Raw genomic sequence first — 26,631 nt, 5'->3', positions numbered from 1 at the left:
ATAGTGTTGCTATACATTGTGATTCATATCTGTTATGCGTATGAAGCTAAAGTTTCATAACCTAGTACAGTAACGCTGACCAATACAATCATAGCAGATCAAAGCCAAAATGATTTTCGCAGATTTTGGGTTGTGTGCTACTTCATCGCAAATAAAACTTAGAAATTCAGTTTATCTCATATGAACTCTTCTACAGGGGCATAAAACCCAGTTTCACAATCTCGTAGTTTCTGCTCAGTCTACTTTGGATGATTAAAATATTATGGCTGACAATCAAAATCTCTATTTAGCATTTTTTCCAGCTCCATGAAGCTCTGGTTGTAAAAACAGCAGGGATTAAAATTAAATTAGTTAGATTTTCTTGTACAGAAAACGAAACTCATGTCTTAATCAGGCCTTAACAATAAGTGTTGAGCTCTGCAGGTGTAATTAACCTACTTCTCCACACGGGGAAACATAGACTGTAAACGTTATGGAAATGTCTTGGGTTGTGATTTATCACCAGAGAAGAAGAAATGTCAACACTGACCCTGTTTTTCATGTTAATGGCTGCCTCCCTGTTTGTGTATGTGGAGGCTTGAGAAACAGATCATGAAAGAAAAAGAGGAAGAGAAAAGTCTCATATTGTGGTATAACGAAAAAGAGAACTTTGTGTGCGAGTGTGTGTGTGTGTGTGTGTCCACATGTCAGAGTGTGTGTTTGCATTCAAAAGAGAAGATAGTTGTGCAGGGAGGGGAGAAACATTGTGTGTGTGTGTGTGAGTGTGTGTTTGTGTGTGTGTGTGTGTGTATATGACGGGGTGGAGTGTGTGAAAAGAGGAAGGAGGAGAATTGATATTCTCACATTTCAGCACATGCCTCTACTTACACATAGAGATGTATGGATTATGACAGACAGCTGTCCAGTCTCTCTTGGTTTTAATTGCCCGAGCGTCAGTCGGTCGGTGTGAGGTGTCGCGGTCGCTCTCACCTTCCTCCTTGTGGTTGACGCGTCCTCACTTGTGGAGCGATGACTGATCTCAGGGCAGCTAAGGATGACTTACTGGGGGCGCTGCCCAGCCGCCCCCCCACTGAGCCTTTACGCAACAGACGGTGCCACAGTGACGTGAGTTTTGTTGTTTACTTTTCATGGAGTGAGTGATTCTTGTCGCTCCAGTTATTGTTGTGTGTTTAAATCTTCAGGAGGCTCAGGGACAGATATTTGTTTACACCGTGTCGGCTATAGAATCTGATGAAAGCAAATAATTGACTGATGCTATTTTTTGTGAGAACACACTGGAAGACACGGGTCATGTTCTGCAGCACCTCCACTGTCCAGCACATAGTCCTCGGCTCCGGGAGAGGTTCTGTGATGTTACTGTGGAGTCCTCGTGGTTCACTGATAATCTGGTTTTCGCGTGGGACAGTGTTTGTGGATGTTTGCTTTGCAGTGAGAAGCGCAATATGTCCCCGACTATCATATGGCACTGTTTGCTTTCACATGCAACAATGGACCCAGGCTGCACCCTCGGCTTTACGAGGTCAGGGTCAGGTGTGGTTGTGTGTTTGTGTGGGTGGTGATATGTGTAGGTTTACAACTAGGTTTTAGTGCATGCATGAAAATGTATGTGTATGCTTTCCTGGGTCTGTGTGTGTGCATGGGAGTGTGTGTGTGTGTGTGTGTGTGTGTGTGTGTGTGTGTGTTTAGCGAGCCCCGCAGTGCCCCTCCAGTAAATTCAAGCTGTCATGTGGAAACATCAGCCTGGCACTTCAGTCCACTTCTGTTACATGGTGAACAGAGGGCTCGCCCCACAACAAGCAGCGCCTGCAGGGCTGCTGCCATCCCCCCCCCCCCCCCCCCCCTTCATCCCAGGTTGGCTCTGCTCAGAATCCCAATCCTGGCCTGTGCAGATAACACAAGCAGGCCTCAGGGTGTGTTAATGCCGTCGCTGGAGGCATTGTGTTTTCAGGTCGTCCGTAATATCTCAGGAACGCATTGAGGGAATTTCCATCAAATACTCAAAACACATTCTTTGGTCATAACACAAGAGGGAATGTGCTAATCAGGAAAAATGTCCAGGCCAATCTGTAATTGGAAAATAATGATGAACTGATAAACATTTATACCCACATATTCAAAACTGCATAATTTAAAAGTTAATTAGTAAAATACTTTGTTTAATAACATTACTCAGGAACAGAGGAGAGACTGGGCCCATATTCCCTGCTGCCCAAAATTAATTTCCACTTACACAAACATTGCTGTGATTCCTATAATGGTAGGAACCATATTTTTGAAAAAAAATGTATTGAATGTGTCCTTTGAATTTTTAGCTTGGTTCATATTCCATTCACTAACAAGGAGAAGGCTCTGTTTGTTATGCCACAAGTGACAGATGTGGCCGGAGGCACTAAGCCGGGCACAAGCCTCCATCCCAACATCTCAGGAACGCCTTGAGGGAATTTCTAGTAATATTTAAACACAGAAATGCCACTTTGACTCGAAGATGAACAGATTCGATATGGTGGTCAGATGGCGAGGGTCACTGCTGTGTCACAAAACACCATTTCGGGGTAATAACTCAAGAGTAAATGCCTAAACTTATGCCACATTTCCAGGCAGAGATTCAATTTAACCAAAAAGATGAAGCGATAACATTTTCATATCCAAAAGTCACTTCACTGTGACATTGCAATGTTCTGCTAAAACACTTATCTGGCCATTGCTTAACACCATTACTCGAACAGAAGGAGGCCCATGGTCCCCGCAGCTACACCAGTGAGCAGAGGCAGACAAATTGCAAACCAGTAATTGTGCTAGTCCCTTTACTGATGATATAACTTTATTTTCTCTGAACCAGTACAATAAAATTCTGTTGGAAGCCATTCGGAAGGTGTTTATGTTCTGTAGTCGTACATGGTTCAGGTGTGTTTATGAATCAAGGAGCTGGATTAATCCCTTTAGTCTAATGAGCAGCAATGACATCACAAAACCCCCGGGAGGCAGATTAAACCACAACAGGAAACACTTCTCAGACCATTCATGTGAGTTCATGTTTACGATCGGTATTTCCTTTATAGGTTCAATATATCTCCTTCACACACTAACATGACTGTGTGTTTTTATGTGTGTGTGTGTGTGTGTTTGTGTGTGTTGTGTTGGAAGCCACAACCACAGTGATTTCCAGTCAGATGAGCTGTCGCCTGCAGCAACAGATAAAAAGCACCGTGGAGCTCCGAGGCTTGTTTTGTTTCCCAGAAGAGTTGCACCGTGTTTGTCCTTAAGTGTGGAGGAACGATTCTCCTGGCGTTGAATGGAGCTTCAGTGAGAGTGAGGTCAAGTGGGGTGGGGGCTGTGGGGGGGGGAGGCGGCGCTGTCATAGTGATAAATGGAATTGGGACTTCTGAGATTCCACCACGAGGTTTTCGGCACCGCCAGCTTTTCTTAGTGAGCGGTGTTGGAGGATGAGTGAAGGGAAAGCACATCCACACTTTGCTTTGTCTCCGCAAACCATCAAACCCATGTCCCTGTGTGGATCTGTGTCAACTCTCTCCACCAGAGCTCGGACCTGTTTGCCATGATCGAGAGGATGCAGGTACAGTGATCGGCCTCCTGGATCCGCCTTCTTCTCCCCACCGCCCGAACTCGCTCTAATCAAACGCCGTCCTCCTGCACAAAACTTTCCATTTCCTTCTATTTTCAGATCACAACTCTGTCACTCTCCTTATACGTGTGTGTCCATGTGTCTCTGCAGCAGTGACGCCCTCAGGCTGCCTTTACAGACCGTATGCTTCTGAATGTGCTGAGCAGAGCCTTTGTGTTGGGTCTCCTCAACCAGGTCGTTTTTTCTTTTCTGTCACCAGATGTGTGAAATGTTGTGTTTTAGGTAATTTTTTTTCCCATATGTTGAGGTGGATTTGTGAGAATGAGCTTTTGTTTTTGTAAATTAACGCGAGAAGAGTTGATTTTTTGATTGAGACAGTTAAGAGATCAACATCATCATCGCAGACTTTGATCCCCACAGGCATCTTCTTTAACTGGATCATAACAAAGTCCCTTTTTTAAATATTGTTTGATGTAGAGTAGGATGTCTCTACAAAGACAAAAGGTGTTTTTCATTTCATGCATGTACCTGTACTGTACATAGTGGAGACAACTTTAAGGTAGGATTGATAAGTTGTGTCTGAAACAATTTTTCTCTTACTTATTGAAGCTCTCCTCACATCCCGAAAGCCATCAACAGTAAAAGTCGGCTGAAAAAATATAAACGTGGCCAATCACTTCATTTAGACCAAATAAAGTGATAACTTTGATTAAAGGGCTGATGGGCTGAGATGTGATGAATCTGATACATGTAGTGTAGCCTGCTCTTAAAAGCTTTTCCAGGATTACCAGCTTAAATGAAAGTGATCTATTAGCTGTTGCATTGCTGTGTCGGACTTCATCATGATCCCAAAACACTGGAAACATAATCTAATTAGTCTATTGTGTATTCGTTAATTCATTTTCCGTACATTTTATAAATATCCACATTCACGTTCTCACATGAAGGCCCCTCTTTAAACTTTCAGGAAAAGGTTGAGAGTACAGCGCCTGCCTGAAAGCAGCTTTTGGTGGAAGCAGGGCCGGGTCTAGACAGGCATGTATGAGGGGGCAGCCACAAATCTTGAGGGGGCATTGTGCCTAACCCTAACCCTAACCCTATTTAGTTTGAGGGGGCACAACATTTATTTGAGGGGGCCAGGCCCCCTCTTGCCCCTGCCTAGACCCGGCCCTGGGTGGAAGCATTGATATATTGTTGAAAGGGCCATGAACATATTATTTAGCAGTTGGAAAAAACTTTCTGAAGTTGTGGAGCCATCGAGCTTGTGAGGGTCTTGATGTTTAGACCAGAAGACATGGTTCCTACTGCTCATGCACTCGTTTCAAACATCAGGAGCTTCTCAAGAATCACTGTGATATTTTAGCAGCTTTAAACCTTATTTGTTTTGTTTACTCTTGGTTGTTTAGCACCGGAACAACACAAGAGCAAACTGTCTGAGCTGTGGTGATTTTCATTTTATGATTAGTGATGCATGTTCTCCAGAGCAATGAGGAAGGGAAAGAGAAACAGAATCAGAGTGGAGCTGTCTTCAAAGAATGAACTTGATGAAAGCATTTCCAATTTCCTCATCATCTCCCTTAGACCTTTAAAAAAAAAGAAGAAAGAAAAAATGCATTAAATCGGATACGTTTCACATTCTTGCTGCGGGTTATTTTACGCATATGGCGACTGATCAGGGATCCTTTGTTAACCATCTCTCGGTCCTAACGAGTCAGCAGAGTTAGAACAGATATAGAACAGATGGAAGCCTTGGGGGCCTGAAGTGGAATCATGGTTGTATTGTGGTTCGTGGGAACCGACTCCTGTGTTCTCATCCACTTCTCTTTATCTTTGTCACTGCACTGTCGTCTCTCTCTCCTCTTTACTTCCTCTCTGGTGATTGAGCTTCTTTTATGAAAACATGAATTACTATCACCAAGAAGTATCTCGCACTGCGCAAGAAATATCTCTAACCTCGACAATGAAAAATGAGTGTTTGTGTATCTTCTCACACACGAGGCGGTGTTTAGTAGATATTTCACCTTGTTCCATCAGTGTCATATCGTTTTCTTTCTCTCAACAGGGTTTCAGAATGGATGAGCAGAGATGCAGCCTCCCCCCGCCCCTCAAGGTGAGTCTCAAATCGTCAGATCTCCTCACAGAGCGCAGTCTGGTAATGCATCTATAATGGGAAAGTCCTAAACCTTTTCCTTATCAGCCGTCAGACAGGCTCTAGGGTGCTCGCAAGCTGGGTTAGGAGCTGGAAGGGGGACTAGGACTGAAATATCCACTGCTGTCCGTTACTTAGACTGAAAGTCAGGAAGACCACCCAGTAGATCGTAATCATCAGAAAGAAAAATATGGAACTGTTGGGGTTTGGCTCAAACTACAGGTTGTGTGTATAATCAGTGTTTGAGGTAAATACTCATATATATATAATGGCTGTTTGACCACATGGTGTTCGGAAGGTTCTGCACTTCAGTTGTCATGAATGATTAAAAATATAACATTCAGCGTGTTAGCTATCAATAAGTGGCCAACTGCTGTGGACCATAGACTTTACGTAAACATAGATGATGCGTCTCCTGTTGCACAAAAATGAATCAAAAATATCCAGAATAAGGGTTTTTAATAAGAACCTCCGTAAAGAACAGAAACATCTTGGAGAAAAGATTATTCGACGTGTATTTTAACTTTTTTGTTTGGTCCGTGTAGCATCGACTAACATGGAGGAGACAGGTTTATGACCTATACTCCACCCAGCCAGCAGGGGGCGATTAAGATGATGTTGCCTCGTTTTTGGGAATTTGTCCTTTAGTCCATCTTGAATACAATCAATTATGTGGAACCATGACAGTTTACATCTCACACTATATCTAAATTATTATTTGAAACATTATTGTGTCAGGAAGCAGTTAATGAACATGTCCTGTAAATAACTGAACACCTCTTGACAACATAATGCAGCGACAGTGGTGAGTGGGTTTTTAAATGAACCATTTTCCAAATGCCAGTTTTTAGTCACGATAGCGTCTCCGGGTCTGAAATATCTCAATAAATATTGGGCACAATATTGACTTTGCTGATCATCTGACATTTTCTCCATAAGGTCGAAATGAAATGTCAGGAAATTAGTCCTCATCACTCTGACATTTAGTGCCTCCTCCATGGCAGCTGTATGCCAGAAGTACAGGATCATATAGTGCTAAAAGAACTGTGACTAAACTTAGTTGAATATAAAAACGAAGCTTTCTCTCTTGCTCTCTGAAATGCAACAGGTCCGGTTCTGCTCTGCTGGGGACGTTCAAATGCAATCTGGGGGGTAATGGAGAATATCGCCTATCTGAAATTGAGGGGAGAAAGTGGGCTCGCAAAAAAAACTGAAATTGCAGGCTGATATCACAAAATGGCTTCTGGAGTGCAGCGAGCATCACAGATTAATTCCACTGCAACTAAATAGAATTATCAGAGAGTTAAATGAGAAATATTTGTCATTGTGTGATGACCACTGATGTGTTAAAAAGAAAGTCCTGCATGCATTAGCTGCCTGTTGGCTCCTCTCACACCAACACATTCAAATCCAGCAGTAAGCAGGTTGCTTTATTCATGTTTTATTAACATACCAAGAGGTTTTGGTAGTTATATGTAAAGTATATGAATATAGTGGGAAATGGAGGAACATCAGATATTTCCATGGTGGCCTCTGTCATGTTTGCATGTTTGCTACTCTAGAAAAGGGGATTTATCAGCAGAAAGTCAATTTATATTCACTATAATGTTTTTATTAGTGTGTACATACCTGTAACTAAGAATCCATGTCTTGTGATTACCTGAGCGTGACACCTCGACATTCCACATCGACAGCAGGTCCTCTTCCATGGAATCCACCATGTTGCAGAGTCCATGTTTCTAGAATAAACTGTAAATACGTGTTCACTTCCCCCAACAATCCAGAAATGAAACCAAAATCTCTCTGACCCTCATGACACCATCTAACCAGAAGAGCCACAGTCGTGGTCGGGGGGGTTGGAGCCACAGTAGCGAGGTCACGCTTGACCAATGACACTTTATTTAACTTCTAGACCTGTTAGACCACGATGCACAAACCAAACCCGATATGTACACATTATGCAACTTCCCCACCAGGCTCCACTAAATCATACCAACTGGACCTTTTAATGCTCATTGTTAGTTTACGACAAGAAGCTCAAACTGAATGTTTGCCAAGTTGACTCATATTTCTTTCCCTCCCTGCAGACAGAAGAGGACTATATCCCTTATCCCAGCGTCCATGAGGTAGACACCTTATAGATGTTTAAACGGGTGTTCTGGAATAATGAAAGCAATGCAGTGCTGACTATTAGTTTTCTTTCTCAACATCCATATTGTCCCTCGTGGTCAGGTTCTGGGTCGCTGCAGCCCTTTCCCACTCATCCTGCTGCCACAGTTCGGAGGCTACTGGATCGAGGGAAACAATCATGAGCCCAAAGAAGCACCGGAGGCTGAGCAACCTCCCTGTCCCTCCACCCACATCAAACTGGAGACCAACAGCACCGCCAAGATCTACAGGAAACATTTCATGGGCAAGGTGAGGAGGGGGAAACCTGATTGTCTGCTGGGTCATTTGTTTGTGTGTTATCTACCAGAACAACTCTTAGGCACGTGTGTTCCCCAAAAACAACTCTTCCTGGACGGCATGGTGGTAGAGAGGTTAGCACTGCTGCCTCACCACCAGAAGGTTCGAGGTTTGAACCCTTCTGTGTAGGTTCTGCACGTTCTCCCAGGCTTACACAGCTTTTGTCCAGCTTCCCCTCACAGTCCAAAGACAAGCCGGTTAATTAGAGTATCTAAATTGCCTGATAGTTGGCTGTATGTTGGGTCTGTGATGGACTGGCGACCAGTTCAAGAGCCCACTGTCTACTGGGATTGGCTCCAATCTGTAAATCTACTGCATCCATTACATATACATTATAATGGAGCTTGTTTCACAGCCTTCCTTCAGCCACATTCCTGTTTCTCCCTTCAGCCGCTCCACCTCAATGCAGCATTGTATTTTTAATTATCGTGTCCGGATTTGTTTGTGCATGAACGTTTCTTCTGCTCCTCTGCCCCCAGGAACACTTTAATTACTACACCATGGACGCTGCCCTGGGCCACTTGGTCTTTTCCATGAAGTATGATGTCATTGGGGATCAAGAGCATCTGCGCTTGATGCTTCGGTACATTTCCCATTTTCTTTATCTCTGACCTGTTCTCTCTCTCATTTGCATTTATTCTGTTTTCCTTTTCAATCATTCCTCTATTCTATATTTGACTCCATCCTGGCTTCTGTGTAATGCAGTCATTTATTTAGCATTTACCCTCTGAATCACTCCATGTAAATCGTATTTGCACACATGACCGCTTTTTTTATCTCCGGTGCTAAGGATTGCATTAGGTTGAGAAAAAATGACTCTATTCTCAATGTTGCTTCAGTGATGAATTAGAAATGTTATGAATAGGCGGCTCAGTGGAAAGGCCTGCCGCCGCTGTCAGAGGTTGAACCATAATTCCACATCTAATTCATCTTCAATTAAACATGACATCAAACGTTTGTAGAAGCTTTTGTGAAAGTTCTAACATCTTTTCTGCAAAATGATTTGGTTCAGTCACAGAATTTTGTGAAATTTGTTTTACTTGTTTTATAAGACCTGACCTGGTCTACGCTGCTCCAGTGGGTGAGATATCCACTCCAGTAACGAACTGGTACATCAGAATGGATTCATATAAAGACAAGAGTAGCCAGTGGTAAATAAGCTCTCTGTGGCTTAGCTACTACTATTAGCTTTCGACAGCCCGAAGGTAGGATCGTCATTATGGAGGGAACACACTGTTAGTTTCAGGGGCACTGGTGTTTTAATGGGTCCAGATTTGAACTGGAGATAATTGTGGGTCCAGTTCGGTTGGATGATTTCTCACACAGGACTCTGCTATAGACCCTAAAACGGACTTCCATGTGCATCACATCCTGTACCTCAATGCCCACATATAACGAGCGATGCTACGTGACTCACCTATATACATCATTCATATATATATATATATATATATGTCCGTGCCCTGAGCTCTCTGTATAGATGTTGACTCTGAGAAACTGTTCCACAAATTATTCAACCATCAGCCCACCGCTCCTCTCTGTTGTACAAGCCGGGTCTGTTTTGGCCAACCACCCACCATCAGAACTCACTCGCTGAAATCCTCCACACCTTCACACTCTGCTAGAGACAGACGAGGAGGGGGGGGGGGGGGGGGGGGGGGGGGAGGCATAGAACACAACGTACCACACAAAACCTGTGAATTAATTTTAGCACCTGAGAGACTCCACTCCAGATTTTTTAATAGCTGCAGTCCCTGTTTGTTAATGGAGCTGCAGAGTGGTTGAGTGTAGTAAGGTAGCAGGCGCTCGGCCCTCCACTTTTATCTTTTCACACAGTGATGTCGTGCGCTGCGTGGGCGCCACCCACGGTCACTCCGTCATCCAGGTCAAACCCCGTCACCTCAGCTGGTGTAGTCACTGGCGAGGACTCTCGGTTCATATTTAAAGAGACCTTCCTCCATTCAACCATCCATTACCTGCACCGCTCATCCTCTCAGGGTCACAGAGAAAGACCTGAATGATAGAAAATTATATCTTTGTGCCAACTCTTATTTTCTTCAGTATAGAATCACAGGCTGTTAGTGCAAATTGACTGTTTGACAAGTCTCAGTCTCCTTTATCGCTGTTGCTGCACCTGCTTTCCGCTCATAAACACACACAAACACACACACACACACACATATTGTGTCAATTCAGGGGGGTCGACAAACTGGTTCTTCTATCTCTGAGAAACAAAGGCTCCAGAGGGTGGATCCATAGAATAACAAAGTGCTGCGAATAGATGCACTGTATGAATGTGTGTGTGAATGGGTTAATATAAAACTGAGCTGTAAATCGCTTTGAGTGGTCATCAAGACTACAAAAGAGCTTTATAAATACAATACCATTTACCATTTACGCTTTGGTGTCAAATCGTACAAAGAAATAATGATGTGTTGTGACGTCTGATGCTTAAGTATCAGGCTTCAACTCAACATGATTCAAAACTAAGGGCCACTAGTATCCGTATAATATTGTAAAGTCTCGACCTCACTCTGTAAAGAGGCTTGAGATAATGTGATTTGTCGCTTTACAAATATAATTGAATATGAATATTTGTCCAGATGTTGAACTATTGCACTGTGAATGTGAGCCGCCATAAGTAGCTCAGATTTTCTGAAGACACAGTTCTCTTGGTGGTGTTTATCTTAGCCCTCCGACAGAGCAGTGACCTCTTACATAAGAGAAATTACGGAGCCGTTCAGCCTCCTCCCTGGCAATCTTGTCTCGGACACATCAGGTGTCAAGACCATTACACACACCCGGCTCCGCACAGCGTGTAGTGGAGAGGTCTCCTTTGAATGTGCGAATCACTCGCATGAAGGCCGAGCAACAAAGAGGAGAAGCATTCAAGCCCAAGGATCCTTTCGCGTTAGGGAAGAGAACTTTGACTTTTCAAAATTTTCTTTTCAGCACAAAGCTAAAAACCTACCACGATGTTATTCCCATCTCCTGCCTTACCGAGTTCCCCAATGTTGTTCAGATGGCCAAGGTAGGCAGTTGTTATCAGCTCTAACTTAAAATCTGCTGTATTTATTAAAGACACTATTTCACTATGTCAGCATATATTTAACAAATCTAATGATGCTCAATGTGTTTTTCCACTTGCAGCTTGTTTGTGAAGAAGTTAACGTGGACCGGTTCTACCCCGTCCTCTACCCGAAGGTAGGCACTGGTTCCTCATCGTGACTTGTACCTGAGATTTCACTTGCACCAACTCTACAGCTCCATGAATCCGACCTTAAACCTCTTGTCTTCTCCTCCTCAGGCGTCAAGGCTCATCGTCACCTTTGATGAGCACGTGATCAGCAACAACTTCAAGTTCGGAGTTATTTATCAGAAGTTCGGCCAGGTGGGTGCGCCTCAAAGAGAGAACGCTGCTAGTCTTTTCTGTTGAGTCGTATGTCACGGAGTCATGGAAATGCACTTTCCCCGGTCCTTGCAGACATCGGAGGAGGAGCTGTTCGGGAACATGGATGAAAGTCCGGCCTTTGTGGAGTTCTTGGAGTTCCTGGGCCACAAGATTGAGCTTCACGACTTCAAAGGGTTTGTACACTTTACATTTCGATTTCCTCCAGCGGAACCTTTCAGCACTTTAGGGTTAGTTCTCATTATAGCACTCAGCCTGCCAGAAGAAGGCCACTCGTCTCTTTGCTATTGATCCGAGTTAAGTTTTGAATGAATCCGTGAAAAATGATATTTGTAGTGGTTCCAACTTTGTGACTGAGTTGGCAGAAGAAGTGCCCGGTGGTGTTTTCTCAATGATGGACAAGCGTGGATGGCCCGGGCCTCTCCTCGCCTGTTTCTTCACTTCCTTCTTCCCTTCACTCTCCTCCTCCCTTTCCTCCCCAGGTTCCGAGGGGGGCTGGATGTCGCTCACGGGCAGACGGGCACAGAATCCATCTACACAAACTTCCATAATAAGGAGATTATGTTCCACGTGTCCACCAAGCTGCCGTACACGGAGGGAGACTCGCAGCAGGTACAGATCCATCATCACAGAAACTCATTTGACTTTCCAGAGCAGTTCTCAATATCCTCGACTGATTGATTTGCGAAGGCCTCTCCTCGTGACACCATCATGTGTTTGATTGCAGCAGCAGCAGCAGCTCGTGGGTCGGAGGCTGTGACATCCTCAATTTGAATTCTTTTAAAGTTGAGGAAGCAAGATGAATTGTTTTAATCTGTAATTAGCCTCATTCTGGGGGAACGGAAAACAAAAAGCGATAAAGTCTTAAAAGTAGTTGAAGCAACAGTTTGATGTTTTTTGGAAACTCACTTGATAACTTTACCGCCAGAATGAAGAGATAAACCCACTCTCGTGTCGGGAACAATAAATCTGTAGCGCCAGCCAGCGGGTGATTAGCTCAGACTCCAACAGGAAGCCTGGAAAAAGGAAGGAAACAGTCTCTGGCTCTGTAGCAAACAAAATCTGCCCCAGTGGCAAAATAAATCTCCCTAATTACCATCTCATTTGTTTATTCCATACAAAAATTGATTTCCAGTCTTTTCTGCCAAGCTGAGCTAACGTGCTGTGGTCTGTTCATTTCATGTTAATGTGGTAGAGACATAGAAGTGGAATCGATCCTCATCATGTAATTCTCAGCCAAGAATCTATCGTCTATTTCTCCCTGTATAGTAGTTTGAGGCTTCACGTACAATAATAATAATATAGTTTATTTATATAGCACCTTATACAGCCAGGACAGGTCTGAAAGCAGCTGGTGTCTAACTATTCTTTCAGCCTTTTGGGTTTTACCGCTGCAGTACACACTTGCTGAGCATTTATTCAGGTTTGGCAGGTTCGCTGCTGTCGTAGAGAAACAAATCAATCTGTGACATTTACAAATTCCTCCGGCGCCGCGATGTTCTCTCGTGACTTTTGAGTTTTCTCCTCTGTTTGTTTGCCTGGGAACCTCCATCTCTGTGATGCCTTGTCGGATTGGGCGACATTAGTCCTTAGCTGCTCGTCACTGTCTCTAAGAGTGTGTGCAACATTGTTAACACAGTAACGCTGCACAGATGGTCCATGTGCATGAGGAGAAAACAGGGGAACTTAACCCGCAGCGACATGATATGATCGATGAGGCGTAGCTCCCCCATAGTGCTGCAGCAGGACTTCAGAAAGAGAGAAGGTGCAGCATTAATGTCGTCAGATCTGATTTGAGGATGTAGCCTGTACTTCATTGCCAGATGTCAAGCGTCTGAATGAATGTGTTTCAGCTGTCGGGCGTCTGACAGCCTCTGTGTAAGTAAATACTAAAGCTGGCACCTAATGAGCTTGAGTGATGCACGCCTCGTCTCCAAGAGGGTGCCTGTTGATTTAAAGGAAATCTTCCCCTCCACTTTTTAAAAAATCTCTGTACACTTGTCTTTCGTTTTTACAAAGTGTCTCACAAAACATAAAATTATGATAGATGCTCAAACCAGCCTTCCAGGCCAGTAGGTGGCGATACTTGAACGATCCACTGAATACCAGAGAAGAACAATGTGCTCCAAGTTTTACATCAGGTGAGACAGTGATGCTCCATTTAGCTACAGCTTTATAATTAGACTGAGTCGTGATAACCAAACTTAGAGAAAACCATATATAGCTTCCGTTGATGTTGTTGTTGTTGTTTCTAGCTTGTACTTATTACACAAAGCAACAGTGGGCGTGGGCGAAGTTAGCTGTGACATCATCGTTTCCGAAACTCGGATTCAAAGAAACCGGAGTTTTTGAGAACCTGCTGTTTGAAAGTCGTTTGTAAAAATAAGTTTGAGTGAAAAACATCTTTTGCATGTTGACAAGAGGGAAGAACGCAGAGGGAAAAGTGAGTTTTGCTAAATATTTGCATAAAATGACCAGAATTGTTACAGAAAAATCGTCTGGTTTGGACAAAGGTCTGAATTTTCTTTTTCATTTATGTCAATCATGTCAGTTTGATCTTTGTATTCGCCAATAAGAATAATTTTGTATCAAGATGATTTGTTTATAAGTGCTCCAATCAGAAATACAAAGCTTTTTTAAAAACATTTTCTGAGCCAGTGTTAAATTCTGAGACATTCGCAGATTTTGGAAAAATAAACGGATGCGTCACTCTCTTACCCTTTGAGCGATGTAAAACATTTTTATTTTCTACTCAGGAATTTATGTCTGGCTGATACGACTTCAGCAAACAATAAAAACTCACCGGAGCCTGAAACAGATGGTTGATTGTTCTCATGTAAACAGATGGACTGGTTAGAGATGCCGTGGTGTCAATTCTTCCTGCAAAAGAATCGTCTATAAATCCCAGAATAAATGTTTGCACACGATTGTTCTTCTCTTTAGACATTTTATAGCAGCAGCAGCTCAACCTGGTGTGAAGTGGTTTAGCTAACAGCCTGCACTTTACTGTGGTAAACTTCCTGGTGGCTGACGCAGGGTTATCAACACATGCTGCTGCAGAGACACTGTCAAATGTGATCAGGCTTCTTTACTGAGTCTGATGGAGAATACTGCCAACGTCTGCACTGGGTATATTTATCAGGGATTTCTGTTTACCACCAAACTGTATCTGCAGAATCAGATGGATCTCCTGTGACTTGCATGCTGTGGAGGGATTTAGGTCACAGCGTCCTCGTGATAAGAAACGTTTTGGAGGGATGAACAGGGCATTGTGATATCCACTGGTAATTTTACAGTTTCATTTCTCATGGGAAAGCATTTATGGCACATTGTCTCAAATGTGAAATCCACCCCGACCACTGTAAATCTCTCCTTACAGATATTTACTTCTGACAAAGAGATGCTGTTCAAAGTTGTCCGTTTGTTTGTTGGTTAGTTTGTTTGTGACCAAGGTGACACAAAACCCTTTGGACAAATTGTGACTTAACTGGGAGGACGGGGCAGGAATGGGTCAGGGAAGAACCCATTACATTTTTGGTGCAGCTCCATATCAGGGGGCGGATCGAGGAAATGTTTTCATCGCTTTCTTTAACACGTCAACATTGTCGAAATTAGCATTTATTTACATTTTCACTGATTTCCTGGGGAATAATTCATGGGTCTTGATGAAATAAATCAGCCACATTGAAGAGACTGATTTCTATAAGTGTGTGCAATTTGGTGCAGCTTGATTAAATATAAGCGGACTGTCGGGGTCTGGGTGCAGGTCTGCGCTCTATTAAATGTCATCCCAGTTATTGCTAGTGAGATGGTTTTTCAGTCACATCTTCCCTGATGTTCATGGGAGCCTGCTTTAAATTGCCCTGCTAAACGTAGTCGTGACAATATAGATTTAAAATTGATTTAAAAAAAGAAGGTGCCCCTAATGCTTGGCAATACCGGGCGATTTAAAAGATATTAAGTGGATGAAAACTCGATGCTCGGGCACAGTCTCTCTGTCCTTCAGTAAGTTTCCTTTCGCCAACTTTAAGCTTCTTGGCAACGAGGGAAAAGCAGCCGCTCTGCAATGTACTGGTATTTAGATTTCTTAAGCTTACACACCACCAACACATCTGAAACCCTTAATTATTCTAGCTTGTTCATACCTAACTTGAAGCTAAAGATTAAGGGTCGTTGCACAGTTATTATAACTTAGATATGAGTATTATATCCCATTTTTGCAAAGAGATCCTTATAAATTCCACCCACTGCTCCTTGGGAGTAGATTTTTGGCCTATGTGTCCGTATATACCTATAAATATCACCCATACCCATGATATATTTAGACTTAATTCACTTTTTATAGAAATGATTGAGACACTTTTCAGTGTGTTGACTCATTAGCAGAAGTCATCAGGAAGAGCTTGGCTTCCATTTCCTGGCTGATATATATAAAACTGGGTTGTCAAGCATTTCAGAGAAGAGGTTGTACTCTTGGATCAAACTCAACGTCCACTCTCTGCTGGGACTATATTTACTCCCAGTCGATCTCCTCTTGTGCGCGCCCAGGACGTGACAGCTCTGTGTTTGTGACTCTAACTGGTTATTTGATGCGTTTCCGCTGTTGTTAGTTTCTGTTTATCTCTGCCCCCCCCCCAGCTGCAGAGGAAGAGGCACATCGGCAACGACATCGTAGCCATCATGTTCCAGGAGGAGAACACGCCCTTCGTCCCAGACATGATCCAGTCCAACTTCCTGCACGGCTACGTGGTGGTGCAGGTGGAGAACGCGTGCACGGACAATGTCACCTACAAGGTACGTGTTCGGGACAGCGGATACTTTATCAAGGCAGAGCAGTGACTTGTCTGTGTGGCTTTAAAAAAGCAGGACCACGTTTATCACAGTTAATCCTTGGGAGAGGTTCCACAGGCTCAGCTCTCCTGCTCTGTGTTCCAGGTGTCTGTGACAGCGAGGGATGATGTTCCTTTCTTCGGGCCGGCTCTGCCTGACCCGGCCATCTTCAAAAAGGTCTGCAATCAAACAAATGCATTACCTCACATGTCATAGCCTTTCATCACTCAGCTGTCCCCTCTCTGCACTTACTCATGTGCTGCTGTGGCTTAATGCCTGTATTTACACGAGATGACATTAAGGAGTGACGGTCATTTACAATATCAATGATATTGAGTTAAATAGAAAGAGGAGGAAACTCTCTTTACCGAAATAAGAGCCAATACAGAGGAATTAGAGAAATAAAGATTGTGAAAATATTTGTTATAACATTACATTCATTAACATGACTTTAAAAAGCCAAGTAAACAGTTTTGTGAGACATTACAGAATTTAGCTAAATTTAAAGATGCTGTATTTTGTTCCATGATTTTCATAGTTCAGAACCAACTTGTGGGACACGAAGTTAAAGCCAGTTGTTTAAGCGGGTTTGATGAAGTCTTATTGGTGAAGTAATAATCTGGTAGTTTCCAGTCAGAGCTTTATAAGTAAGTACAGGTAATAATGATACATTAAGGTAAACCGGGTCATCCCCAGCTCCTGCAGTCTGTATTCTGACGTTTTTACCGATTTGAAATAAATAGAAATCACCATGTGGTGGTCGGATCAAATCAGAGTAATAGTACACAGAGGTGTAAAAATACTTTGATTCAATGTGACACTAGAAGGTCAGAGGACATCGGCTGAGTGGGCGATTCTCCATATGTGGCCCATGATGCATTTGTGTTCACACGGCGTGAAGAATGAGACCACATGAGTCCAAGACCTCCTCACAATCAAGTGAGGAGGTGCATTCACTATGTACTTAGCTCTGACCAGGTCTGAACGGGGGTCAGCGAATCCTAAATCGCTCCCCCTGTCGCTGGATGACTGTTATAGAATATAGGTGAATGTGACTGGTGGAGTAAAGTGTTATATAAATTCAGTTGATTTGACTTTTCCTTTTGCTCGTGTCTGTCAGGGCCCAGAGTTCCGTGAGTTCCTCTTCACCAAGCTCATCAACGCAGAGTACGCCTGCTACAAGGCTGAGAAGTTTGCCAAGCTGGAGGTAAGTGTGTGTGTGTGTCTCTGTGTGTGTGTGTTTGTGTGTGTGTGTGTGTGTGTGTCTGCTCGGTGGGGAGAGATTTCAGGTGACAACACAGATTACCTCTAATCTCCAGCGCTTCTCAAACTGCCACAATGCAAATGAGCTCGACTCCTAATATTTGCTGTCTGCCGACTCTGGAATTTGAGACTCCAGAGTCGGCTCCTCCGCAGACTGACGGGGCGTTCTTCTTCTTCTTGTGGTTGTCAGGAGCGCACACGCACTGCCCTGCTGGAGACGCTCTACGAGGAGCTGCACATCAACAGCCAGTCCATGATGGGTCTCGGTGGGGATGAAGATAAGCTGGAGAACGGGGGCGGAGGAGGAGGAGGAGGAGGAGGAGGCTTCTTCGAGTCCTTTAAGGTAAGGGCCTCATCCCTCATTTGATGCGACGCTCCGTTAATCTGCAGACGCCACATGCATTAGAGGGAACGGTGACGAGCGGAGAGAAACTTCCAGGATGCTTTATTTTGTTCAACCCCCCTTCCCCCCCCCCCCCCCCCCCCGTCTCTTGGCCGGGACTCTGGGTATTCACACATGAGAAAACAAAGCAGAGGGAAATTTGTAGTATCTCAAAGGACCAGCCCTGTGGCATTTGATTTTCCTCACCCGGCTGTGCCTGCTGAACTCAGTGTGTTTTCACATGATGGTGTGGGGAGTTTTATTATTTTTTTTTATTTTTTTTCTTGAAGCTGTTTGTGTGTGAAAGGCACTTTGCTCTGACTGGGAGTGCTCCATCAATGACCATTAGGGCTGTGGAGCTCCGGCGCTGAGGCCCGGCAGTGGAAGCTGTGAGTGTGTGTGTGTGCCTGCTGAAGGATTTAATGACCCCTCGTTAGGGAGTTGATGATGCAGTTTGCATGTCTCCCGATGGGCAGCGTTCCCTCGCTGTTTTTCTTTCTTCTTCTCTCTCTGTGTCGCCGACTTGCTCTCGGTTTTTTATTTTTCTTTGCAGCTTCAGAGAAATATACCAACGGTTCCCACAGTGTCTGTTCTCTCTCTCTAGATTCATCTCTCTCCTCCATTGCTCCGTACACTACATCTATAAATGTGTCTGCAAGTCCTCCCTCTGTTTTTCTTTCAGCCTCTCTCTTTCACACCTCCACAATTTCAACCACACAAACATTTCCCACTCTCCCTTTCTCGCTAAGACTTTGTTTTTGTTGGAAAACATCGAAACTAAAACGATCCCTGTCCAAACAAGCTTTTTCTTTTTGTCTTGAGTCTTAATCCCCAACACGCCTGAAAGCACATATCAACATGGGATTTGTCGCAGATTGTTTTCGAATAATAACTCATGTCCCATGCTGCGCTCTACACTGGTAGCCAGTGGTTTCATCCGGTCACGTGATGGGAGCCTGACGAACACACGAAGGCTACGTCACGACCAAAAACAGTGACTAAGATCGTTTCCGATATCTCTGTTTCTACCTGTCTAGACCAGAACGCAGCCCCAGAGTTTTCAAACAAAAATGGGGCCGGCTGTGTTTCCAAACTTCTCCGGTTAAGCACTTCGAAAACTCTGGAGAGGTGTAAACACTAAGCTTAGCCGTCGTTTTATTACACGAAAACTTAGCACTGTGGAGGAAGCCTCTATCTGCTCTGCTTTTATGTGCTATTATATCTTAGTTTATGGCCACTGACACATTATCTACACTGACCACCTGATAATTACTGACACTTTTCTTAACCTGGTCAATCGTCCTCCTGACTCCGTTAGCTATCTTTCCCTTTTATTATTCATATTTATCCTCTGACACGTCTGAAACGCAGACTGGGTCAAAACAACAGTTTCCTCCCACGTGGTCAAAGATGACACCTTCAGGACGCGTTTCAACACCAGGTGTGAACAGACGACCTTCACACTGTCCACTTGTGATCAGATCCCTCAGGACAGGTGTTCCTACCTGGGTCCCTCTCTCTCTTTCACACCTCCACACATTTTTAAACCCAGCAAAGATCTCCCACTCTCACTTTCTCCATCTGCTGTTTTCCCACTGTGTGGACTTCACTGCTGCTGTCTCGCCCACTTCCACTCCCACTGTTGCTCCTCCTCGTTCTTCCTTGCTCCATGCTCCACCCCCCCCCCCCCTCCCCCCCATGAAAAAAACAAAGCCCAACCCCACACTCCACCCGTAGACTTCATCGTCCTCCGCTACACACTCTCCTCGACCTTTTTTGGACTCCCACTTCTTCCCCCCAGTTGCTCCCTGCTCTCCCAGTTGACCTGCACTGCCCCTAAGTGTTCAAAACATAGTCCTGCATAAAGAAATATGCACAAATACTCACAAAATGATGTATAAGCTCACATTTGTTTCAGAAAAGGTTCAAATTCATATTATTATTCAAATTTGGCCAGTTGTTGACTACTGAAATATATCAGGATATGTAATATAGTGTAGATATATTTTAGTACACAGAAGCATAGCTTTTACACCCTTACTGGGACTTAGCTAAGGGTATTTTGGACAAAGAACATCTATTTAAAGATATTCTAGATGAGACATTCACTGTAGTAGCAATACTCTTCATCAATTTCTACGTGTTGGTCGATGTAAACATATCCGTCAGTGTGTTGTGTTTCCACACGACGCCGGTGGATCCATTGACACCATATCTCCTCGTTTCTCTCTGTAGCGGGTCATCCGCAGCAGAAGCCAGTCTATGGACGCCATGGGCCTCAGTAACAAGAAGTCACACACAGTCTCCACTAGTCTCAGTGGCAGCTTTACCCACAATCCCGCAGAGAGCCCCAAAACCCCAGGGATTGTAAGTAAGCCATTTTGGTTCACATGATGCCCACCCAACACACAACGCACACTCAGGACGATGGTTTATATTTATATTTATGTCTGTTCACAGACTCCTCAGCCCCTGTTCTTTCATATGAGCGTTACTCCTTCTGCATATTAAAGCACCTGACTTACATCATTATGTTCATTAAGTCCTCACATTTTAATTTCACTCTTGCTTTGTTTTAAAGTGTCTTTCACTGATTGTCTTTCTTTCTATTTATGACTCATGTTGCTTGTTTTTAATTGCTTGTTTTTCTTCTTTCTTTGTGTTGACAATTAACGTCACAATTCATCCTCAGCATTTCATTCCTTCTCATGTGCTGAGAGAGTCTCAATCACCTCAGGGCAACAGTTAGATACTCAACCGAGTGTTTGTGAGTCTCTGACCTGAGACCTGTAGTGAGCTCAGTGTAGCAGCAGTTTGATTACCCAGACTCCCTCCCTTCCCCAATGTGCTTCAGTCATGTCTCCTCCCGTAAATGTTTTTAACTTTTCTCTGCAGCCTTGTGCATGTGCGGCTGGAGAACATGCATGGCCAGAGCCACACCTGTCACGAGCACACCATCATGGTTGTATCTGTTTCAAAAACGCTGTTCAATGCGTTTTACTTTGCAAATAATTCGGTTACTGACTGTATTTTTGAGTCGTAACTAGATTCACCCTGTATCGGAAAGTTTACCGAAGCTTTTCTAGAAGCTACGCCCTTTTTTGGATTGCGCCACGTTCTCTTTGCCCCTTTTTCCCAAGGGGGATGAGATGATTCACAGAAGAGCATTAACGAAAAATACGAAATAAAAAAGCCACAACACTACTACTAAAGCTACACTACTGCAGAAGCCACAACACAACCACAAAACCACAACGCAACTGCAAAAGATAGAGATAGAGCCTTTGTCGTATGATCTCTGACTTTTATTATTTGTGTCTGTATTATTATTATTTCTCGACTCTGATTGTTTGTCATGTTTATATTGTTTACAAGTGTTTGTTGTAAAACACTTGACTTGTATTGAAAAGTGCAATACAAATAAAGTTATTATTATTAAAAGCCACAATCCAACTACTAAAGCCAGAACACAACCGGATAAAAATACGTGACCGCAACTGCTTTCATGTTCTCCGTCGATGTGCTTGTGTGAGATGTTTCAGCCGCCGTTCTTCTCTGCCTCCGAATGCATCACGACACAGACCTGCTGTTCTCAGAGCAGAGGCTGTCCACCCTCCTGTGACGGAGCCCCGGCCGGCATCTCCTCTGAAAAGCCTCTCACTGTTTCCTCACTGTCATGTCTTCTCTGTATGATCTCTCGTCGTGAGCTGCTGTTTCAGGCTCCTTTTTGCACCTTGTTGTTTAAATTCTTTGTGCCTTGTGCATGAGATTCTTATGATGTGTTCTTTTCTGTTTTTTTCCTCCCTTCCCTCCCCCCCCTCTTGCTTTTTTCTGTCTCTCTCTCTGCTTCCCCCCTTCGCCCTGTCTCGTGTGGCTCAGTCATTGCTTGTCCCGGGGAAAAGTCCCAGTAGATATGGACGACGAGGCAGTGCCATAGGGATAGGAACGATAGAAGAGGTTCATGTATAACTCTCTATTCTTGTTTGATATTGTTTTCTTTTTAGAATGTGAGTGTTTCTGTTCTTAGTGTTGTGCCTGAAAGGGTTTTTTGTATATATATTATAATGACATTTGTTTGATTATGGTTGTGATTCCATTCATTCATTCACTAATTCACACAGTAACCAAACCCTGTTTTATTTATATATTTCATATTGAGGCAGATTTTCCATATTTTGCATTCCATAACACCAAATCTTATATGAATTCCTTCATTCTTTTTACTTTACAATGTTGCTCCTAAACACCATAAGAGAGAAGTTTGAGATCCAGGGTTTCTGCGGGCTCCTAAAGTCAATAATCTAAATTTAAGGCCTTAAAATGTCTTATAAATACGTTATAATACTGTCAAAAACAAGTAAAAACTGCTTAACCTTGGTGGCATGCATCATATGTAGTGTCTCCGTGTCATAGTGTGTCCACAATGATAATATATACTTTAATAAAACTAGGAAAAAGACCAACATGGATCTAATAACTGATCGTCTACAAACACCTTGGTCAGAATTTATAGAATATATAAAATAAAAAATCCGTTCCTGCATGAAGGGAGTGAATCATGGATTTGTAAAACAAGCAGGATGTGTCATCACATTATCTCAGCATATATCAAGCCTTAAGTTCATAATTCCTTTGCAGCTCATGTTACTGTTCACTGCTGTATCATGCATTCCATTCATACTGTGGCTGTGAGAAGCTCGTACTCTACCTGCAGTGTGACTGACTCTCCTCTCCCACTGTCAGTCATTGATCATTCCTGGGAAAAGCCCAACCAGGAAAAAGTCGGGGCCCTTCAGCTCCCGGCGCAGCAGCGCCATCGGCATCGAGAACATCCAGGAGGTCCAAGAGAGGAGGTGAGAGGACGGAGCTGATCAGCAGCGAGTGGGTGGTGACGAGCAAGTAGTGTCGCAGCAGATGGAGGCAGGGACATGAACAAGAAGAAATAAGATATTAGAGGATGTGTAAAGTACAAGCTCCTGTTGGAGGGCAGATTTAATTCAGAGGATCTGTTGTGCTTCTCTTTTTTCATTTCTACATTTTTAACTGAATCTTTCGTAACATTTTAACCACATGACGAATATGATCTGAAAAAAGTCTGTCAGCAGCTTGTTAAAGAGCTTTTTCTTCACATCCGACAGCTCGTGTTCACATCGTGTGAATCTGCACCAACAGATTTCAGTATGTTACAGTATGGGATAAGTAAAACTACATTTATCTCCATGTCTCCGTCCCTGTCCTGAAGCCGGGAGGCGTCGCCGAACCCCCAGAGGACGTCGGACATCAGCCACATGTGGCTGGAAAATAGATCTGACAACTCGTCCAATCACAGCTCTCCAGAGTTTCCTGCCCCCAGGAACAGGTGACTATCTTTTGAATTACACTTTGAATGATTGATGTTGTCAGACGCCTTCAGTGGGTTGGTGTAGGGATTTGTACAGATTGGAGCCGCAAATCTTTTTTTACAAAGAGTTTTTGGATCCAGATTCTCCCGATTTTGTTCTAATAAAGTTATGCAGAGAAAAGTGATAGAGATTTGAGCAGAGATGTGTTCAGGCGTCATCTTCAAATGTGCCACATTTTTGCCATTTGATATTACTTGTGATAAAACTCACTTATTTTCACTAAGAAACTCCCATGAAAGCTCTCTGCATAGGACTTTTACTTAAAAGCAAATCACATCTCAAAGGCTGCATCTGAGGGATGTCTGTCTGTTATTGCTAAAGAAGTCAAAAAAAATTATATTACGTGTATTATGCTTTTATTCTGTTTATCCCAGTCTCACTCAGCACTAGCGATGGCTTATTCAGAGAGCTGCTTTATTCAAACCACTTTTTAAAATATGACGTGGCACAAAGTAGCAGAGGCACAGCTGTCGCTTCCCCCTGAACATGTCACCAGAGGGAAGGACAGGCTGTGAAATGTCCATGACAATTTATTCGTTCTTTGGAAGGAAAAGAGATATTCTGCCTGCTGCTGCCTAAATGGGTGGACTGGTGTTCTGTGCATGTGTGTTACCCGGGTGTGTGTGCGCTCAGAGTGACCCAGGTGTGCAGTTTGGCGATGTGTTACAGGGCGCCGTCCATCCCCGAGGCCCAGGACCTTTCCCGCTCTTCCTCCAACGCCAGCAGCTTTGCCAGTGTCGTGGAGGAGCAGGAGGAGGAGGAGGAGGAGGCCGAGGAGGAGTACGACACCGGACTGGTGGGTGGAGGCAGACAGACAGGCAGGGTGACAGCACGTAATGGAAGTGCAGACGTGCAGGAGCGTGTGTCACTTCTCTAAACCCAAAGCAGCCGACAGCTTTCTGTTTAACAGCCTGAGACATATTTGTGGTTCCACTCGACACTTTTACTGTGAGGGAGAAAAATCGTCTATTTGTTTGGATGTGAGAGTGTTTGATGGATTTCACTATATCTCAGAAGTGACAGGTCCCAAAATGTATTGCAGAGTAAACAAACAACAAAAAAAAGAAGACAAAATGCAAATACAGTCAGAGAATAGAGCTGCAGTAGCTGTTTCTGGTGCACACACTAAAGTGAAAGACAAGTTCTGGCATAAGAGTGAGAGCTGCAGCTTTGAGGTCTGACGTGAACGGTAACAACTTTATGGACGATAACACAACTGCACAAGATAAGATAAGAAAATCCTTTATATCAGGACAGGTCAGTTAAAATAAATAAGCATGCAATAAAAACTAAGATATAAATGGAATGAAGACTAATACATACACCGTGAAAAACAGAATATATGTGAGAATATATACAGTGGAATAGGTTGTACGTAAGCCTTTGTATTAAATAGACACAATGAATATTGCACAGTTAAGAGAGTTAATCCAGTGTTGTTTCATAACTGGTGAATGAAGCTCTACTGGGAGCAGAACTGGTTGTACAGTCTTTGTCAATCCGTAGTTTTAATTCTCTCCTTGGTTTGAACTCCTCGTTAGAGACTCGGACTGGAACCATTAACGTTTTTACAACTCTCTTCCTGTTTGCTGGATAGTATCTGTAATAACTGTTTGTATTGTGCCAAATAAATGAGCTGCTACATTGCCCAGGTGAATTGGAGTGTCTCCCCCCTTCTTACAGGAGAGCGTGTCCTGTGTTACGCCACTCAAGCAGGACTCCTTTGCGTTCAGCCCTGTTGCTGAGGACAGTGTGAGCAGCACCGGCCTGGGAGGTTTTCCAGGTGAGTTCAGGAGAGAAGGACTCCAGTAGCTGGGCCAGTAGCAGCCTGCAGGTGTGAGAAGCAGGCGTGTGATCAAAAGGTGGTCGGTGTCACATACTCAGGGTATCTGGGGGGGGGGGGAACTAGATGGGGCAGATGTAAGAATAACCTTCTCTGCTGTCTGAGCAATTAATATCGAAGCAGCCTTAAGTGACAAACTTCCACTCAGCTGCTCCAGTGGAGCCGACAACAACTGAAGGCCCGTCGTGTGTAACTGTACGAAAACAAAGGATGGCAACTTCTCTTAAATGAATGAATGTGCCTCCAGCTTGATAAACTTATTTTACTCTGCTGATTTTTCTCCCACTAATGATTCACTCTGGAACATTAATCTTTTGGCATGTTGGAATATTATTTATTTTTGTTCCGCTGGAGCAGCTGGCAGCATTATGAGCCTGAGTTTATTAACTGTGACAGCCACACATCTGTCTCCGTCCTCCAGCCTCTCGTCTTGAGCAGCAAGCGGATGGAGCGAAGACGCCGGAGCCGAAAGGGACGGACGGCAGGTCCAAGACGGAGCCCCCCCCGCAGGAGCAGAAGTCCTCGTCGGTGAGACAAAGGGGTTCGGCCTCGGACATTAAATGACATTAGATGACACTGTATAGTTTCACAGAGTCACTGAAATGAAATCTGTTTTATTGTTTAAAGGTCCAGTGTGTAAGATTTAGGTGAAATGGATCTATTGGCAGAAATTGAATATAAAATAGTGTTTTTCATCTAAATTGTACGAATTGTTGTTTTCTTCACCCGAGGAATGGACCGTTATATTTTAATACTTTATATTTACATCGGGAGTGGGTCCAGAGGCTGCCATGTTTTATACAGTAGCCCGGACAGGACAAACTAAACACCTTTTGAGTTTTGATGACAACTGAAGGTTTCCATAGGTTCTCCTTCATGTTTGGAAGGGTAGGGTGAGGTGAGGGGCATTGAGCTGCAACATGCAACTTCACCACTAGATGTCACTAAATTCTACACACTGGCCCTTTAAGTAATTTATTGAGTAGAGGCACCAAATACTCACTTGTTCCTATAACTTCCACAAACAGACCATGTATCTTTGAAACGTGACCTGTTGAGGTTGTTTCAGTTCATCCTGAGGGGAAGCAAATTTGCAGCGTGGCTTCGAGTGAAGTTAAACTCTGGTGAACTTTGACTTCAGCTTCATTTCTTGATATTAACAGTTTCTCTCTTCCCGCCTGTTTGCAGAACTGTTAGCCCCAACCCAAATGAAACAAAATCAACGTCCATTTTCAGGTTAGTCTTATTCTTCGCTCATTAACAGCATTTTCCTTCTCAGCTTTCGTTTACCTGAACTTCTGCTT

General features: G+C 43.6%; 1 protein-coding gene across 6 annotated transcripts in view; it reads left to right on the top strand.

Annotated features, from left to right (window-relative positions):
• rap1gapb (RAP1 GTPase activating protein b) overlaps window positions 1–26,631 on the top strand; it is a 67,999-nt gene that overhangs the window by 39,090 nt on the left and 2,278 nt on the right. For 2 of the 6 annotated variants that reach the window (XM_053431607.1, XM_053431642.1), the window contains 22 exons: window positions 3,539–3,574; window positions 5,646–5,693; window positions 7,820–7,858; window positions 7,965–8,150; window positions 8,678–8,781; window positions 11,151–11,229; window positions 11,349–11,402; window positions 11,506–11,589; window positions 11,683–11,783; window positions 12,090–12,219; window positions 16,246–16,401; window positions 16,543–16,614; window positions 17,558–17,644; window positions 17,891–18,043; window positions 20,318–20,449; window positions 21,962–22,039; window positions 22,826–22,935; window positions 23,325–23,441; window positions 24,136–24,280; window positions 25,168–25,267; window positions 25,749–25,855; window positions 26,516–26,563. In XM_053431607.1, coding sequence (XP_053287582.1) covers window positions 3,539–3,574; window positions 5,646–5,693; window positions 7,820–7,858; window positions 7,965–8,150; window positions 8,678–8,781; window positions 11,151–11,229; window positions 11,349–11,402; window positions 11,506–11,589; window positions 11,683–11,783; window positions 12,090–12,219; window positions 16,246–16,401; window positions 16,543–16,614; window positions 17,558–17,644; window positions 17,891–18,043; window positions 20,318–20,449; window positions 21,962–22,039; window positions 22,826–22,935; window positions 23,325–23,441; window positions 24,136–24,280; window positions 25,168–25,267; window positions 25,749–25,855; window positions 26,516–26,524 — 2,127 coding nt within the window. In that variant the 3' untranslated portion in view covers window positions 26,525–26,563. Of the gene's footprint in view, window positions 1–717; window positions 1,105–3,538; window positions 3,575–5,645; window positions 5,694–7,819; window positions 7,859–7,964; window positions 8,151–8,677; window positions 8,782–11,150; window positions 11,230–11,348; window positions 11,403–11,505; window positions 11,590–11,682; window positions 11,784–12,089; window positions 12,220–16,245; window positions 16,402–16,542; window positions 16,615–17,557; window positions 17,645–17,890; window positions 18,044–20,317; window positions 20,450–21,961; window positions 22,040–22,825; window positions 22,936–23,324; window positions 23,442–24,135; window positions 24,281–25,167; window positions 25,268–25,748; window positions 25,856–26,515; window positions 26,564–26,631 lie in introns of those variants that run through there. The other 4 variants (XM_053431633.1, XM_053431615.1, XM_053431624.1 and 1 more) reach the window with 4 other exon arrangements.

Source organism: Pleuronectes platessa, chromosome 2 (assembly GCF_947347685.1).
Source record: "Pleuronectes platessa chromosome 2, fPlePla1.1, whole genome shotgun sequence".
Lineage (NCBI taxonomy): Eukaryota > Metazoa > Chordata > Actinopteri > Pleuronectiformes > Pleuronectidae > Pleuronectes > Pleuronectes platessa.
Note: the sequence above shows the minus strand (reverse complement) of the source record. Positions and strands in the feature narration are given on the sequence as shown.